The sequence below is a fragment of the Rousettus aegyptiacus genome, unplaced genomic scaffold (assembly GCF_014176215.1).
Source record: "Rousettus aegyptiacus isolate mRouAeg1 unplaced genomic scaffold, mRouAeg1.p scaffold_m13_p_2, whole genome shotgun sequence".
NCBI lineage: Eukaryota > Metazoa > Chordata > Mammalia > Chiroptera > Pteropodidae > Rousettus > Rousettus aegyptiacus.
In genome coordinates this window covers 70,915,100-70,933,297 of record NW_023416295.1, presented here as the reverse complement: position 1 = coordinate 70,933,297, position 18,198 = coordinate 70,915,100, and the positions used below count along the sequence as shown (strand labels likewise).

General features: G+C 32.6%; 1 protein-coding gene across 4 annotated transcripts in view; it reads right to left on the bottom strand.

Annotated features, from left to right (window-relative positions):
• Window positions 1-18,198, bottom strand: part of LRP1B (LDL receptor related protein 1B) — a 1,622,137-nt gene that overhangs the window by 696,882 nt on the left and 907,057 nt on the right. For all 4 annotated transcript variants that reach the window (XM_036236560.1, XM_036236558.1, XM_036236559.1 and 1 more), the window contains exon 8: window positions 840-1,062. In XM_036236560.1, coding sequence (XP_036092453.1) covers window positions 840-1,062 — 223 coding nt within the window. The remainder of the gene's footprint in view (window positions 1-839; window positions 1,063-18,198) is intronic.

Sequence of the window (18,198 nt, the reverse complement as noted above, 5' to 3'; positions counted from 1 at the left end):
AAGGAAGGAGAGATAATTTCATCGTTAAAGCTGATTAGGAAAAAAAAAAAAAAGTAACTTTAAGGAATAATTACAGAGTATTCTTGCCTTTCATTGCAAAAGAAAGCAAAGAGATTCACATATTTCAGCTCCATAGAATAAGAATTTCACATGAAATTAGTGCTATCACTGAGGTAAAATTGAATTTGAAAAGGCACAATAGTAAACAAGGCTTATTTCCACTTGCATATTTCCTTAAGGACTGCACTGAGTGTTATTTGAAGAAAAACAAATAAAATACTTGTAATTCAGCAAGGGAAAAAGTATACAGTTGGAAAAAATTTTGACTTTGGTAACTTTCACAGAATTCTCACTGTAGTAAGTACTTTAATACATCATAAGGCAAAATATAATTCGACCTACTAAAATAATAAAGATACTTTTGTGAGCAGGTATTTGCTTTTGTTAGAAAAATATTTCCAGTGCCACAGGGACAAATCATAGTTCAGTTCCTTATGAATAAACTACTTCAATTCGTTTTTAGAAAGTAGGCCATTTGTCCTATTCTAGTACTTTGTTTTCTTTGTATAGCATTTTTGTTTTTATTTGGTGTTTTTGTTGGTTTTTGTTTTGCGTGCTTTGTTTTTAATAGAGGGAAGGAGGAAGTGAGAGGCATCTTCAATATTTGGAATGCACCGAAAAGAACATTCTCCTGTAGAGGAAATGCATCACAATTTTTATGACTCATTGCAGCTTGACTTCATAAAAAATTTTCAACACTGGGATTTTAGGTCTTTTTCTTAGTATGGTACTATTCATTTTATTACCTTAACTGTATTTTCAAACACAATTATACTTACTTGTCTGCCTTGAATGATAGTATGTCTGTTTTTTCCTTGGTAGTCCATGACTTCCACATAATCCAAGTAAAGATCTACCCAGTAAACCAGTTTGTTGACTAGATCTAGTGCCAGTGCAGCTGGCTGCTCTGTCTTTGAATCAATTATCCTTGTTCTGTTCATCCCATCCATGTCACATCTTTCCACTTTGGCTATATTCCCATAGTCAGTAAAGAAAAGTTTTCTGTAGAAAGAAAACTAAACATTAAAGTCAAGGAGGGAAAAAAGAATATTTAATAGAACCATCTGTAAAATACAGAACTTTTTTTTCTAATTTATTTCAGTGGTTACATCTGTTAGCTAACCATAACCATTTCCATATAATATCACTCATAAACAGAGAAATCAGCTAATGAATATTGCAGGGCATAAGGGAGTAGGTTAACCAACAACTGTAAAATTTCTCCAAAATGAATAATTATAGTGGGTTTATTTTTGTATTAGGGGAAATGTTTCTTTAAGCCTCAAAGAGCCCATACACATAGAGCACAGAAGATGCATGCAACCCATTTAATATAAGCTTCGGAAGTGAGCCAAGTCACAAGGCCAGGGCATGTGCGCTATTAGGCTTTATCTTCAACCTGCTTTTCAAATTGCCTGGTAATGTCTGTCTCCTATAAAAGCTATTATGTAGAGCTCGATGATGCTATGAATGGTAGAGAATAGCAAACCTTGAATGGAATTAAGCAGATGGAAAAGCAAATGTGCTGTTTGTAGTAATGGAAATAAAGCATAAATAATCCCCTCAAAACCAATCCCAAATTTTCCAAAATATTCCCTAAACAAAATTTTATGAAGGAAATATAGGCCATCGCTCCTCGTTTTTTTTTTTCCATATATATTTAGAAGAAAAGGCTGAAAAGCGATGTTGATCTCTGAGACACACACAAGCACAAAATCCTTCCATGAAGCACTAGCAGTGTCTGTCAAAGGTTTAAATACCACCAATGCTTCAGTGTCTAATATTTGATTAGTACTCACTACTTTCAGTAAACACAAATCAATTTCAATTAACCTGACAATATTTTAACAAAATTACCAACCCCTGAGACTAAATTACATTTGTAAATAGAAGACCATTTGCCTTGACTTAAATACAATCTCAAGAATAATCTGATTTACAGTGACAGAGCAATATTAAGGTTACCTAGGGTATAGAATATTTGATTTTTACAAACTTGGTGAATTAGTTCTTAGTTACTTTTCTCAACACCCGTGCATTACCTAACAGTATGGGGTAACTTTAAAGCTAAAAAGTATGATTTAAACTTGAATTTAGCTCTTTTTGCTGTGGAAGGCTTTAATCAATTTTTAAACATTAACGCATATTGTTCTGTAATAATGCAAGCCATATTTTATTATGAGTATGTTTCCCCAAATGTTTTTGAAAGATCAATTTATCACAATACATTAAAAAATATTTTTTTAAGTCACATTCCATGCAGGTGAGGAGCTTTCTATTCTAGTGAAGAATAAATAAAAAGGCATATGGTACTATGTTTTATTGTCATGCTAAATGCTCAAACCTCTGCTCCTGAGCATAAGCATGACTCTTCCCTCCCCTCACCCCACACCTCACCCCATCTCTCTGGTGTGCAAGTAACCTGGCTTTGGGCATAGAGAATTAGAGGCTCTGGTACAGTATGTATAATATGATATGTATAGACTATGTATAGACAGAGATATGAAGTAGATTATTACAACTATCTACATGGTGTTCAAGAGAAAAGGTGAATTTGAGTAGAGAGAGAGACTTCTCTGGAGTCATCTTGAGATGACTTGATTACATGTGACCCCAAAAGAAACCAAAAAGAAGAGTGCTAATACAAGAAACTTGGAGGCATGTGGTAGGAGAAAAAGGAACGAATAAGATCAGAGATTAGAGTCAAAGAGATGACATACATACTTATAGTATTCTAATAGATAAAAGTTTCAGGATAAAGGATTGGAATGGATGGTTGGGTCAGTCAATTCTTAAAAAATAAAGAAAGAAAAGAAAGAGAGAGAGAGGGAGAGAGGGAAAGAGACAGAGACAGAAAGACAGAAAGAGGAAAGGAGGAAGGGGGGAGGGAAGGGAGGGAAAGAGAGAAGGCAGGCAGGCAGGAAGGAAATAGATTAAGAAGATGCTACTGAATTTGGTATTTGTTAAATACTAGAAATTTTGGTACTTCTGTTTGAGAATTTTAGTTTTTGAAGAAGAGTGTACCAGGTGATAATAAGTCACAAAAATGTAAATTAGTTTTTAAAGATTTTCAGTGATATTGACCTACAATTGCAGGAATGATACAAATTATTCTGATATTTATCTCAGGTCATAATAAAACTGGTCGAATAAGTTGCAGCCCAAGTATGAAAAAAAAGTATAAGTATACAATTCATCAAAATTTTACTATTTTAATGGAAGTGTAAAATCAAAAGAACAGGGAGACATTGAGTATTTGGGAATAGAAGAAACAATAAAGAGCCCCCCAGTACATAGCTGAATAACTAGTGTCCACTGAGATATAAAAGATGTCATACCAAATTGAACTTTCCCAGACTTCAGAATACTGACTATGATGACCTCTGTTCACTTAAACTTGAAATACAAGAAATGGATGAGTTCTCCACAATACGAGCACTAAGACTATAAAATTGTAAGAAATAAGTACTCAGTTACATGATTATGTAGATGTTTCTTTGTTTGCTTGTTTGGATTTTAGTTTAAAGTGCCCTACCGCTGTTACAGAGAAAAGCTTCATTCCCAGAGCATTCTTAAATTGAGACATTATAATTAATGGTTGCATTACAATTAATTAACAAAAATTAAAGTTTTAAATTGTTTAAAATATAACTATATTTCCTTTCTTATGTAAGTGTAGTTTGGTTGAAAACTCATTTTGCTTTCCAATAAAATATTTGTCCAAATCTTAATAAAAAAAATAAACAGTGGTCTGTGAACTCCATTATATCACTGATCCTCATAATTACTTGTGAAATAGAAGGGGTCAATTATTTCTATTTTCCAGATGAGACAGGCTCACAGCCCACATGTTTAGCCATTGTCAGAGCCAAAACACAAATGTTTGTCATGCCTTTTGTTTTTAATTGATTATTTTGAAATCATTTCAAACTTACAGGAAAGTTGTAAGAGTGAACACCTATGCCCTATACCTAGATTCACCAGTTGTTAATCTTTTGTCCCTCTGGCTATTTCTAGTACTGTCTGAACCTTTTGACAGCAAATTGCAGACTTGATGACCCTTTACACCTAAATACTTCAGCCTGCATCTTCTAAGCACAACGACATTCACTTGCATAACCACACTATACTCATCAAAATCAATACTTTTAACACTGATACAGTACATAGTTTTTATTCATATTTTGCCTGTTGCTAATGTTCTATATAGCAAAATTTTCTCTTTTTTTTTCTGATTTGAAATTCAATGCAGCATCATATGTTGCATTTAACTGTCTTTTCTCTCTAAACTCCTTTAATCTTAAAAGAATTCTTTAGTCTTCCTTGTTGTTTGTGGTGTTACTATTTCTAAAGGGTAAACATGAGTTGCTTTGAAAAATATCCCTATTTTGAGTTTTCATGATTTTTTTCATAATTAGATTATGTTATACCTTTTGAACCCAAATGTAATAGTTTTATAGTTTAATGTTACTGCTCCTGGGCTGAGAAACCATGGGTAGTAAGCCTGTGCTCTATTTAGCCTTGACATTTCATAAAACAAAGCATAGATGGTAGTTTGGAGTCTCATTTATTCCGTCTTATTCAGTATTTTCTGAACACTTAACTCTGTTCATTTCCAGGGTTCTCGGTCACCCTTTCAACATCTCCTCTCTCCAGGAACTAAGTACAGCAGGGCCCCAACTGTAGCATTCAGCCTGTGGAACACATGGTGGATGGTGGAGACTATTTCCAAATCGGTCCTATACTTCACTCCCTCAGGAATGCAAGATTACATGACTTCTCTCCCTGTTCTTTCCTGTGGTATCAATTACCTTTTATTCTCCAGAATCAAAGAGAAATTAAATTGAGATTGCCATTCTCTTGTTCTTCACTTATCTTTTGAATGCCATTCTATTTGATTCCCATTAACAACAACAAAAAAATAATAAAATTAAAATAAAATAACAAGATAAAATGAAATAAAATGGAATAAAACTATAGTCCAACTACTGTCTCTATTTCTAAGATATATTTAACATCAGTTCATAAAGAACAGAAACATTTCTTTCAAATTTTTAATTATTCATACAGTTCATTATTTTTATAATTTAGCATTTGTTATAAATAGGAGTTTATCATTTTAGCTTTATTATCTCATTAGATATGGAAAGTTGATTTTACCTGACATTTTTGTTGATCATATGAGTAGCCCTGTTTTACTATAGATATAAAAGATTTATACAGTTGAAGATTGTAAAAAACTTCAGGTATTGGCAAACTTGCCAGACATAAATCAAAAGTCACAAAGGGAACACTCACAGACAGTGATAGAGCACTGTGCTTACTGAGTTATTGCTCTAATCATACTAATATTTTAAGCAAAGCAATTGTTACACATATTGACATCTTAAAACATGTAATTTTTTTCTTTACCTGATAAAGATAACACTTACTTATGCTAAAAGTATCTTTTTAATATGATGTACATTTATACTTTGTCCAAGAGGATAAACTACTTAAGTACTTTTTGTACTTCTGTACTTTGTCAAAAAGGACAAAAAGGAATTTTAACGCATTAGAGTCCTGTCCACGTCTTTCAGCTCCATAGTCAACCTTGGTTTTGTGTCATTATTCTAATATTTTGGTTATAGTTTAATGATGGATTTTAGAAACTTAAAGAGTTCTCACAATAAAATTACCTAATATTTATTTTAACCACTTAAAAATTAAGTTATATACCAAAATTTTGGTAGGAAGTAGATGAGAGGAGAGCAAGACATAAAACTAGGGGGTCAAATATTGCCAGATTTAAAAGAAAATCATTGTTCTGATTAGAGCCTGGTAAATCCTTTATGTTTATTAAACATGTGATAATGTAGATAAGTATATTTCTTTACATTTCAGGAAAATGTTATGTATTTTCCTTAGCAAGGACTACATTGAGAACTTCATTTTTCAGTCTTATTTTTAAAATAAAAGTATTATCCAAATAACATCAATAATAATACAATTATTTTTTTCTTCCATTATATATACAAAATTTAAACAAAGCTTTTTTTTTACACAGAGTAATTAAAGTATATTTAGAATTAAAGTAGAGATATTAAATATTTATCATTGCAATTTTAAAATGCAACTGCAAATCTGAAAGAGTAATGTGTCTTTGGAGTAAGAGGTTTAAATTTAGATTTTATTAGCTCTTATTTAATTAAGGGATGTGGATAATAAACAATCAAACTATTTTATCTGTCTACTAAAGACTGTTCAAGACAGTTATTTATTTATTTTTACTTATTTGGGTTTTTGTTTTCATTATTTGAAAAATCTCTCTTGAACTTGATATTCAGTTCATAAACACACAGAAATTAAACTTGACATATAGACTACTGTTCTCAGCTGGCTACTCTATATTCTGGAAACATTTCTGCTAATGATTCTTCCGAAAGTGTACATACCTTACATGTATCAGTTAATGTGGCTGACCCATTCAATATCCTCATTTATTTAAACCTGCCCAACCAGTTAATGTTCCTGAGAGGGGCAGCACTATGTGCCAATATCATCCCTCTCTTTCCAGTTTAAAGATAATTAGACCAAGAAGGAACATGTCATGCACGTGAAACCAAATCATAGGCTGAACTGAATCACTAAGGACTCTTTCTCTCAAAAATCTAACCCAAAAGCTGTGCTGCTCACCCAGTGGGCAGCTGTGCTAACATGGACAAGGTGACCAGGTGGAGTGGGAATGGAAATGCTAAGAGAGGAGGAATACCGGAGCATGTCTGCAAAAGCTGGGGAGCCAAGAGACAGATAGAAAGAAAGGAACCACTGAGTCCTTGAGTGAGAAATTCTCCAAGCCCCAGGAAGTTTCTTTATTTCCTGTCCTTAGTTATGTAAACACATGAGATCCTTCATATCCTCTTTTGAATCTCTACTTTTGAACTAGCTTCAATGGGTTTCTGTACTTGGAAGCTAAAGTGCCATGAGTAAACCACCACATTGTTTAAAGTCCTAGTTTAAAATTCAGATGATTCTTGTGCTAAAGATTTCAAACCATTGAAATCATATATCTTATGTAAATGTTAACTCTAAATAAAGCAATCATTGTATAACTCCATCTTAGTACTGGACCACATTAAACACACACACACACACACACACACACACACGCATCATACATAGAAAGCACCTGAAATATTTTTGACAGTCTCCACGAAAACACAAAGAAAATGTGAACAGCATTTTTTTTAGAAATCACCTTTCTCCATTTCTTTTAAACTCAAAATATTACTCAAGCCACAAATTTCCAAATGTCCTCCCCCAATACAAGATAGTAAAACTCTCTCATAAACTCAGATACTCGATCCCTACCTTATCTGAATCCTCATCTCACCCCAACACTGGTTCTAACTCACCTTATTATTTTAACCGAATGAGTTTCTTGAGCTTTTTTAAAATTATTATTTATTTTTCATTTTCCATATTTTGAAAGCCAGAAGTTAACTCAGAATGTAATAAACCTGTTATTGTAAAAGGGGAGCGATAAAAAATAGAGAACTAGATTTGCATGTTATTATTATTTGTTTTTCTTTTTTTCTTTTTATCTTTGCAACATACATATTATATCAAAGTTTAACATAGATTGGAACACAGTGGAGAAAAATATATAATCATCTTTCCTTGGATTGGCAATGCCTGAGGGTAGAACACTGGCCCAGTTAGCAAGAAAAAGTCTGGTCCACCTTGACTTTTTTATTATTTATCACAACTCCTCCTATCCTCCAAGGAAAGAGCCACCTGGTTTACATGCACTCACTCATTCCTACTACCCATGGCTCCACTTACTGTTACTGCCAAATCCAACAACCTAAAAGACACAATTGACCTAACATGTTGGCTATCCTGCAGCCCTTATTCTCAGCTGTAACTGAAACCTCATAAACCCATCTATATCCAAGATAAAACTTTTCAACATTCTCACCCTTGCTTACACAGGTTTCTGCTCAAAGTTCAGTGCAACCTAGCATTCTGTCCACTGAAACACATTTTCTCTTTATACCCAAACTCTTCTGATTGGCCTTCTGAAACTCCTACTTTATGATCATAAACTCCTTAATATCCTAATACTATACTCTGCATGTTTCTTTTACCTTTTTACCTTTACTGAAACAACATCTTCTGAGGCCATCTTTTCTCGGCTGTCATTGAAAATATAGACTCTTAATAAGAACCTCAGGGATAGACGTAAAATCAGTGCCCTCCCCAATACTAATTCCAGAATATCAGATTTTTCTTATCTTTTAACATTTCCTGCTTTTTGAGAGTCTCTCCAATAGGCTGTATCACTGACTGCACCCATTCTCAAAGCATCGTCTACCAACCTTCTGATTCTTATACCTCACTATTTTTATTTAAGATTGAGCAACTAATTTCTCTCATGCTAATGACTCCAAACCAAGAAAGTCAGCAATTTCAATATCTACAGGACAACGGATAAATAATTTTCTTTTATTGTTTCCTTGATCTCTTCTCTGCCTATGTGCTTGTATTTCCAATATACTTCAACCATAGATTTCCATGGTGATGAACAGTATGTCATTGGGCATCACCAGAAATTAAACCTTCACCAAAAGAGATTCCCCCTACACAATATACACAAACAAAGTGCATCTTATTCTTTTATCCAATCTCTACTCTGTCTTGCTCTGGTATTCTCGCTGAGATGACTCTGGCTTTATTGAGATCTTGTCCCCATTGACCCTTGCTACATTCTCTTCATAAACCAAACTTCAACTTCTTATTTTTCATTTTTTATACACTGTGCCCATATTAGCCCTCTAATTTACTCCATTCCACTTGATTCCACTCTCAGAGGATAATGTTATATCCTAGCATAGAGAAGATAGAGCATATCATAAAGCAACTCATTTTTTCCCATAGGGCCAACTAAAACTCATCTACATCTGCATCAATTATTTTCCCCTGTCTTTGTGTAAGACAGAAAGAAGCATTCTCCCATCTGTTTAGGCCAATAGAAGGCAAAACATATATACTCATTTCATCTCTTCTGAAACTTGCCTTCAACAATTCTCTTTCTCCTGCATTTTCACCCTCTCCTTTTCTACTAAATCTACTAAATCTTTTCCACTAAATCTAGCACACATTTGCTGTACTATTTATTATCTTAAAACAAATCAAACTTTTCTCCTAACTTCAATCCACCCTCTATTTATAACCCTATCTTTCCATGCTCCATTCACATACAACTTTCTCCAAAGAATTGTTTGTAATAATTTAACTTCATTTTTCCCTTCAATCACTCTTCATTCCATACTGATATATCCTTCAAATTTACCATTTTTTTCTTCTTTCTTTTCTTCTTCTTCTTCTTCTTCTTCTTCTTCTTCTTCTTCTTCTTCTTCTTCTTCTTCTTCTTCTTCTTCTTCTTCTTCTTCTTCTTCTTCTTCTTCTTCTTCTTCTTCTTTTCCTCCTCCTCCTCCTTCTTCTTTTTTAACTTACAGAGGTTGATAATTATTTTCATGTGGTTAAATCTCTCTCAGCACTCATTGATCTTTCTGCAGCATCAGATCGAGCTAATCTCTTCCTTCTGTTTGGCTTTTCTTTCTTTCAGCAATGTCTTGGTTTTCTTCCTGCCTGACTGGTTTTTCTCAGTTACTTTTTCCACTTCTTTCTGTATCAGGCCAAGATTCTAATACTAGGAATATCTAAATTCTCTCACAAAAAGTCTTAGAACTTTCAGTGACTTTCATTAATATTATAATAACTCATATTTTAATCTGTCTTCTCAGCTTCTAACTTATGCAGTTGTTTCTTTCATATCTGTGCTTAAACTATTTTAGGTATGTCAAATTGAACACATCTAGTGTTAAAATCTTGCTCTTTTTTTTTTTTAATCAAATGTATTCCCTCACTTTTCTTTATGACAAATAGTGCTTCCTTCTACCCAATGGCTCATTCCAGAAACCAGGCATTCATCCTTCTTATGTCCTACCTTATCTTCTACATCTAATTCATCACTGCGTCCTGCCAATTCTATCTTCAAAGTATCTTCATAGTTACCTCCTTTTCTCTTCCTTTTTCTTAAGCCAAGTCATCAACAGTTCTTGCCTGGGGGCTTAAATTTCATCTGTTTCTTGCTCCTTTTAAATCATTTTTCTAATTGTAACCAAAGGGATGTTATTATAATGAAAAGTGGATTATGCATTATAATACCTTCTTATAACTGCTGATAACAATCAGAATAAAACCTCATATTCTTAACATTGCCAACACTGGTGAGCATGATCTGCTCTCTGCCTATCTTTTCAGCTTCACCTAACTATACTTCCTGACCTCTACTACTTTGGCTATCTAGTGGTTCCTGTCTATATTTCTAATATCTTGCCTATTTTTCAGTTTCTTAAAGAACTCATGGATTTTATTCCTTTCTGTATTTCACATATCTTGCCAAAAGGTTGCTCTTTTGAGATATGCAGAGATGTGTAAACCAGTTTCTTCACTTAAGGAAGTCCTATTAGTTTATAAAGGCATTATTTCTGAGCTGATGGATGTCACAGAAGCAACTAAGGTAAGTATCCATGAAGTTGTAGACTGCTGAAAAAATCTGGTTCACTGCTATGTTAATTACCAGTTAGCTGAAATGTCAACTTCTATTTTAAATTATTACTAAGTAGAGGGGGGAAAAACAATATATAGGAAAAAAAATAAACTTTACAGCATAGTCTTCTTGTGTATTATTTATTTTTTATACTTGTGTGCACATCTCAGTTTGCTGTTGAAATGAAATGTACAATAATATTGCAATATGATAAAATTATATGGTTACATATAAAATCACACTATTGAAAAGATAAATATTTCTTTGTTTGATGTTCACTTTCCTAGTTGTGAAGGATAGACATACTTAAAACAATAAGGCAAAAGTCCTATAAAGCAATAACTTCTTCGTAAGTGACATTATCCAAATGTCTTGGTTAGTTTCAAGAAGAAATACAGGATCGAGCATAGGTTAAGACTGCAGAGGCCAAATAAAGCTGGTGAAGGCAATTGACTGTCCTCACTCAGCTCACGAAACAAGTATTTTAATAACTACGAGATGCTTCTGGACCAGGATTTCTTGATCGGGATGAACAAGAAATTGTATAGGGCTGGACGAACTGGCAGGTATGCTAGTAAACATGTATTCATATAGATGCATTTTTTTGACAAGATAATTAATACTCAAAATGGTAAATATTCTTTTCCTAAAAGAGTGATTCTTAAACTTTATTGAACACAATAATCACTTGGAGAGCTTGTTGAAATCACCAATTTCTACAATCATAGTGGTGGGAATTCAGGCAGTGTCTAACAGAATTAAATATACATTTATCCTTTGATCCAGCAATCTTTGTTCCAGGAATTTATTTTGAAGATGCATCTTTACAAATAAGAGATAATGCATGCACTGCTATTCTGTAACATTATTAATAATTGCAAAATATGTTTTAAAATCATCCAGCTCTTTTTTCCTCCCTATTTATTCTTGCCAGGAATATTAATTTAGTATCTACTGGGCTCAAGTTTCTCATAGTATAACAAGGAACCTTAATATGAAATTACTATAACCTTAATTTTAAGGCATCTAGCCTGTACCTCTAGAGAAAATTAGAAGCAAAATTTTTGAAGATAAGTATGCTTTACAATTTATGAATGCTCAGGGATGGTTGGGTAGGGTAGCTCTCTGTAGATTGTTAACTGATAGAAGCAGTGTCTTCTAACAAGCTCTTATTAGTGTTATAGTCAAAGAATTAAAAACAGTAGGCTATTCAATAATGGTAATCTTGTCACAATCTTAGCAATTTCTTACATGGAGGCCAATTAGTTTTTCACAGAGAACAGACTGTTTTAACCACATTTGTATTAGCATTTTTCCTAGGGAGGTCTTATGTTATAGTTTGCTGCTAAATCATCATGTCTTTTTTCTTCTAATATCACTGTCTCTAATATTCAGTTTTACACGTCAATTTAGCCAGATATAGTCTTTAGTTATTCAACCAAAAACTCACCTAGGTATTATGGTAAAAACATTTTTTATATGTGATTAACATCTAGAATCAGCTAACTTTAAGTAAGGAGATTAGCCTCCGTAAACTGGGATGGCTTGATATAATCAGTTGAAAAGTTTAAGAGCAAAACCAAGGCTTCCCTGCAGAAGAAGACATTTAATCTGTGGCCTGCAGCATCGGCTTCTGTCCCAGACTTCCGGATTGCTCTTCCTGACTGCCTGCCCTACGGATTTTCATCTAACAAGGAGGCCTCACACAACTGTATAAACTACTTACTTAAAGAAGGCCTAATGGTTCTATTTTTCTGGTAGAACTCTGACTAATAGTGTCCCCAAATTATTTAAGTAACTACCCCTTCATTTAGTAAAAATTTAAAACAGGTATTTCAGTTTAAGTAACTTATAATTAGCATAGTGGTGAACCAGATTTGTTCAGCAAACCAAGTGGGAAAAGCACAGGTCCTGGAGACATATTTTAAATCCCTTAATGCGGCCATGTAAAAGTAGCATCATTTGTTTTATTTAGTAACCTAAGCCATTAAATTTCCTCCTCCCGCCCCCGCCTTTTCTTGTTTGTTTGTTTAAGCTGATTTAAATGAAGTTTTCTAGTATTCGCAATGAAAAACTTTCATGTGATAAATATTCAAAGTCAATGCAAATAGTAACTGGAATACCTATTATCACTACAAGAGAAATATAAGTCAAGTGTTCTATTGACAACAAATGTATTGAACAATTATTTCTTATGAAAATCAGCAATTTAAAAGACAAATATGAATTACTGTAAGGTAATTTTATTTGACTTAAGTAAAATAATTTATGAGTAATCAATGATTTTGATGTATACTCTCAGAAAATTCAGAAGTATAAAAATATAGTATCTGTAGTTTCCTCAAGAAATGCATCCATCTTTTACTTTGTTTTACCACAGGAAATAACACAAGTACAAGAACATAGTTTATTTCTCATTATGAGTAAAAGCAATGAAACCATTAGGAATATATGCAATTTCCATCTGTTAGTCAACCTTGTTTACACATATATATTTTGTAAGGTGAATTATCCAAATACCAATTTTTAGATCACTATAACAGAATTTTACCTCTTTTGAAGTTAAATTATGAGGCAGCATGTATTTTCAAATATTTATAAAAGTTGAAAATTGTGCAGTTGGATAAGGTAGTAGTGATCTAGTGGGCTTCATGGCCTAATGCCCAACTGACTGGTGACAAAAACAGTCTAAGTAAATTGTATTATCTATCTACCATGAACTTAGCGAGCAGTCTCTGACATTGATATTCTTCATAAAGTACAGAATGCTAAGGTTAGGAAATTCAGGTTGGAATATTTGTCCAGTTCATAATATTTTTTTTTCTCAAGAAAAGTTCCTTTCTTCACAGGTTTTAGCTCCTTCAGCTCAGTTTACTTTACAGTGTGGTATCTCCCAATCTGCTTCCTTTCCTGAGAATACTAAAACAGTGCTGGACATTTAGTGGTGAGGCATCAAATACATTCGTTATATGAAGTTAATCAAGTTCTCTGACTCAAAATTTTTAAACCATGACACCGTAAGCTCATGTTATATGCTTACAAAATGACAAATTCATATAGTTCATATACAAAATACATAGACAAATTCATATACGAAAAAAGTGGTTAGATTTCCTACTTTGCTTTTTCAATGAGAAAGTAAAAACTTTGGGAAAAGGGTTCCGTTGTCTCTTAAGTATATAAAATATTTGCTGTGTCTGATAAATGAATGATAGCAATAACAACACTGTACTTTTGAGTTTCTACTAAAGTATTTGAACCATTGAATAATTGTAGGTAGAGTGCTAATGTACTGAAAGAACTGTGAAAGGTTAATTGATGCATGTGCATTATTCATTACTTTTCCTACATGTGTTAATAGAGATGATAGCACACATGTAAAGTGCTTCAAATTTGCTAACTGAAAGTAAGCACGAAAGGCATGCTTTTTAATATTTGAACGCACTATATAACTACTCATACAATGATGCTCTAAAACCTATAATCTAAGTTCATTTTTCTTCCTTTCTTCCCTCCTTCCTTCCTTCCTTCCTTCCTTCCTTCCTTCCTTCCTTCCTTCCTTCCTTCCTTCCTTCCTATCTTTCTCCATTTTAATCATTAGTTATGAGCATATTTTAAAGACAGATTTCTTCATTCCAATTAGAACCTATGCTGGTATTTACATAAATGCTCATTTGAGTAAAATCATTAAAATTAAAGTTAACTGGTTAAAGCTAGAGCACTGAATTCAGGTTAATTAAATTTATAAAGAAATTGTAAAACTCTTTGTGGAAGATGATGTGATTTATCATGAGGTATACTAGTTACGTTGTTTAGAATTCAACATTAGATAGTAAGCAATTTGAAAGCAAGGGCTGTAATCTTTATAGAATAATACTAAAATTGGTTAGCTATAAATAACTTCAAATGTATAAGTACCCACTCAATATCATTAAGTCCAGATTTTCACCCCAAAAAGCTAAACCAATATTTTCCCAGTGCCAAAAGCATATAACGTGACAGAAATGGATTGCTCTAATATACTCTATATGCTAAATAGAGCTTACTCTTTTGGAATCATAGTCAACTCATGTTCAGAATATAAAACTTTTTTGAAAAAAAAATGAACTAGGTACACAGAAATTTATCAAGAAGTCAATAATAGAGGAAATGAGACCAGAAATTTGGGGATTCCAGCATCTCCCTTCCTACCAGACATTTGCCTCTCATGCATTGATTTGTGTTGTGTTTTGGTATTTGCTCTGAAATTCCAAACTCTGTTATCTGTTATTCCTAGTATTGGGTAGTTAACATCTTTCTGATTTTGTTTCTTAGTAGCTGCTTTTGTTTTCTCCAAATCCTTGACTTCATAGTTTTGTTTCCATCCTTGTGAACTGCTTCTAGCTCTTTAATATTATTTTTGCTTCATAACATAATTGTCCTGTCTTAAAAATAAATGGTATGCTGATTCTGATTAGCTTTGATGTTGCAATTCAGAATGGCCCTTTGAACAAAGGTAGTAGCATATGCAAAAGTAGTTCAAACTTTAGAAACGATTATTCATTTATTCTTTCATTCACTAAATACATATTGAGCATCCATTGTTTTAGACATTGTACATGACAGGCTTGCATTATTGTCAGGCTCAATATATGGTAGGTCATACAAAAGACACAGATTGCCCTGAGTTTCAATTTTAACTTTGATTCCAAGTAACTATTTGATTCTGAGGAAATTATTTAACTTCTAAGCCCCAGCTTCTTCATAAGGAAAATTATAAAAATAATGCCCAAGTAAAAATATATTTTGCTAAATTAAATGATATGTAGAGTTTATATGTAGAAGATACTCAACATGAACACACTTTCTCCTTTTTCAGTTCCACGATTTTTATTTCATACGATGATCTGCTTCTTTTCAGTTGAGAGTTTTGGGAGCGATGATGGGAAATAGAGGTAATTTTATATACATGAGTTTAAATTTATAAATGTCAGTTTGCTAGAGAAATAAGTGCTTGCCAAAAGGACTCTGATTTGGGGGCAGGGGATCGATGTATTTGCTGTGCCTCATCTTCATACAAAATAATTTAATAAACTCCATATTAATCAAAGATTTAGGCCAGAGAAGTAAAAGTGAGATGTTGCTTAGAGGTATGGTACAATTTTAATCAAGCAAACACTTGCTGAGCTCTAGTAATACGCAAGCACAGTGAAAAGTACTGATGATGAAAGTTGAAGAGGAATCATCTCTCTGTTGTCAAGGTTTTCATAATTTCTCACAGCTTTGCTGGAAATTAGCTATAAGTTTAGTATGTTGAGAACTCTTCGAGAAAATACAAATCCATTTTTCAAATAAAAAGGTTGCCAATAGATGTAATATAGAAAAGATTTTCATAAATTTTTATAAAATCATACATTAAAAACAATTTACTATTTTTATCTAAAAATCTAATTTAGTGATGACAAAGAGAAAAAATGTAAAAGTAGTGAAATTTAAAAAAGAAAGATTCATTCCAGAACAATTTTTATTTTACATTTGATATAAATAATTGGAGAGAAAAAAACATACTAACATTGCCAAGTTAGCAAATCATACTAAGGATTTACTAAAATGGTAATGCCAAGTCAACATACATAAGCTGTAGGAAAATCCCAAGAGGCTGTAGCTTGGCAGAAAAATGGCACATGAGGTTCAAATGAGTAAGTTTAAGGTAATGTGTTTAGGAAGAAGTATTCAAAATTATTTGGATAGGAAGCTGGGCTCTGCTCTTATTACGTATTCAATTGGTCCACATATGTTATTTCATCTCACTGTCTTTATTCCAAATGATTTGTTGAGACTATAATCAGAATAGATAATTCCCTGAAGACATCAACCCAACATGCTGCAGTGGCCAAAACAAGCAGGCATAATCAAGAGGAGTATCAGAAACAAAATGGAAAATATTATCCTACACACGTAACTCTTTTCATGGAGAATTTTAAGTGGCATTCTGTTTTGTTTTAGTTGCAGTGCTCCTAGAAAGCTTTAACAAACCTCAATGAAGCCTTAAACATAATTTATGATTAGATGTGTCTATAAGCGATAGAGTAAGTGTAATATTACAGAAAGCAGGTGATCTTTCCTTGTAGAAATAGAATAAAATTACTGTATTTCTGAAAGTAAAGACAAAGGTTAAAATAGCAGTGAATAAGACTTATAAAATCATTAAATTTTAATAGGCTTTTCCTGTAATGCTTACTGAGGAGGTGGGCCAAAATGGCCACATATGTTATGTCACTCAACACTAATTCTCTCCAACCACCACCCTTGATCATAAGTGACAAATCAAGGACAGGAATCTGACCCAAGAGTACCCAATATATGTCTTATTCATAAACTAACAACACATATTAATCAAATTATTTCCCTTGAGGGTTTGAACCAGAGAATCTATAATCATTAGTTGATAGTGAAGGATAGGGGAAGAATATCCTGATAAAAACTTTATGATAATAGAAACCACTCCCAGCTTTTATCTCCATGAATCTATAACCTATTTAAACTTATTTTGTTGTTGTTTTGGATGTCCTCAATAATTTTTATATCTAATCATTTGAGGGGTCTGTGTCATAACAATTAAACAAGCCTAAATAAGCACAGGAAAAGCATAACCATGTTTACTAAAACTTAACACATTTATTATTAAAATTATGGAAAAATAAATATGGTGAGGAGTAAGAAAAAGAAATGATTAGATTAAAAAAATACAACTTTGCCCATTGAATAATACAGTACTTAATAAGACAAGACAATGTTTCTATTTTACCCTAAGAGATATAGTATGGCATGGTAATTAAAACTATAACTTAGGGTAAAGACTACCTTAGTTAAAATTCTGGTTTTAATATTTATTAGCGATGAACAAGTCACTTAATCTATCTGTGGCTCCATTACCTCATTTGAAAGGTGGATAAAAAAATATTTTTATGGCCATTCTTATTATTAAACAAGTAAATATATAAGAAGTGTTTATAGAATATCTGGAATTTTAAAAAATGGTATTAACATTCAAAAATGTTATTTATTATTATTAGAAGCTAAAAAAAAATATGTTCACAGATACCTGAGTTCTAAATATCACAAAGGAAAATTAGAATGTAACATTTAAAATATTTTTAAAGAAAAATGTACCTTCTGATACGAGTCAGATGCTAAAAGTTTCACCCAGTATGGACATTCCCATTATCTTATGAATAGTCTAGATATGTCAAATACTTTTACAACATTATCATACTTTGTTGTTGTAGTTTCATATATATGCAGTTTGCTCTGATTTCAGATTCAGATAAAGAGTAAATAAAAGATTCCTTTTTCTTTATGTAAGTTGCACCTATATTTCATAATTTACCATTTTGTGTGAGAACTGTTTATAGATATCTTTCATTTTTTAACTAGATTACAAGGTTCTTGTAAAGTAGGACCGCATCTTATATTTCTTATAGTTACCTCTCGCACTTTGTTTTGAAAAATTTCAAACTTTAAGGAAAAAGAGTATCTTTAATCTAGATTCACCTATTGTA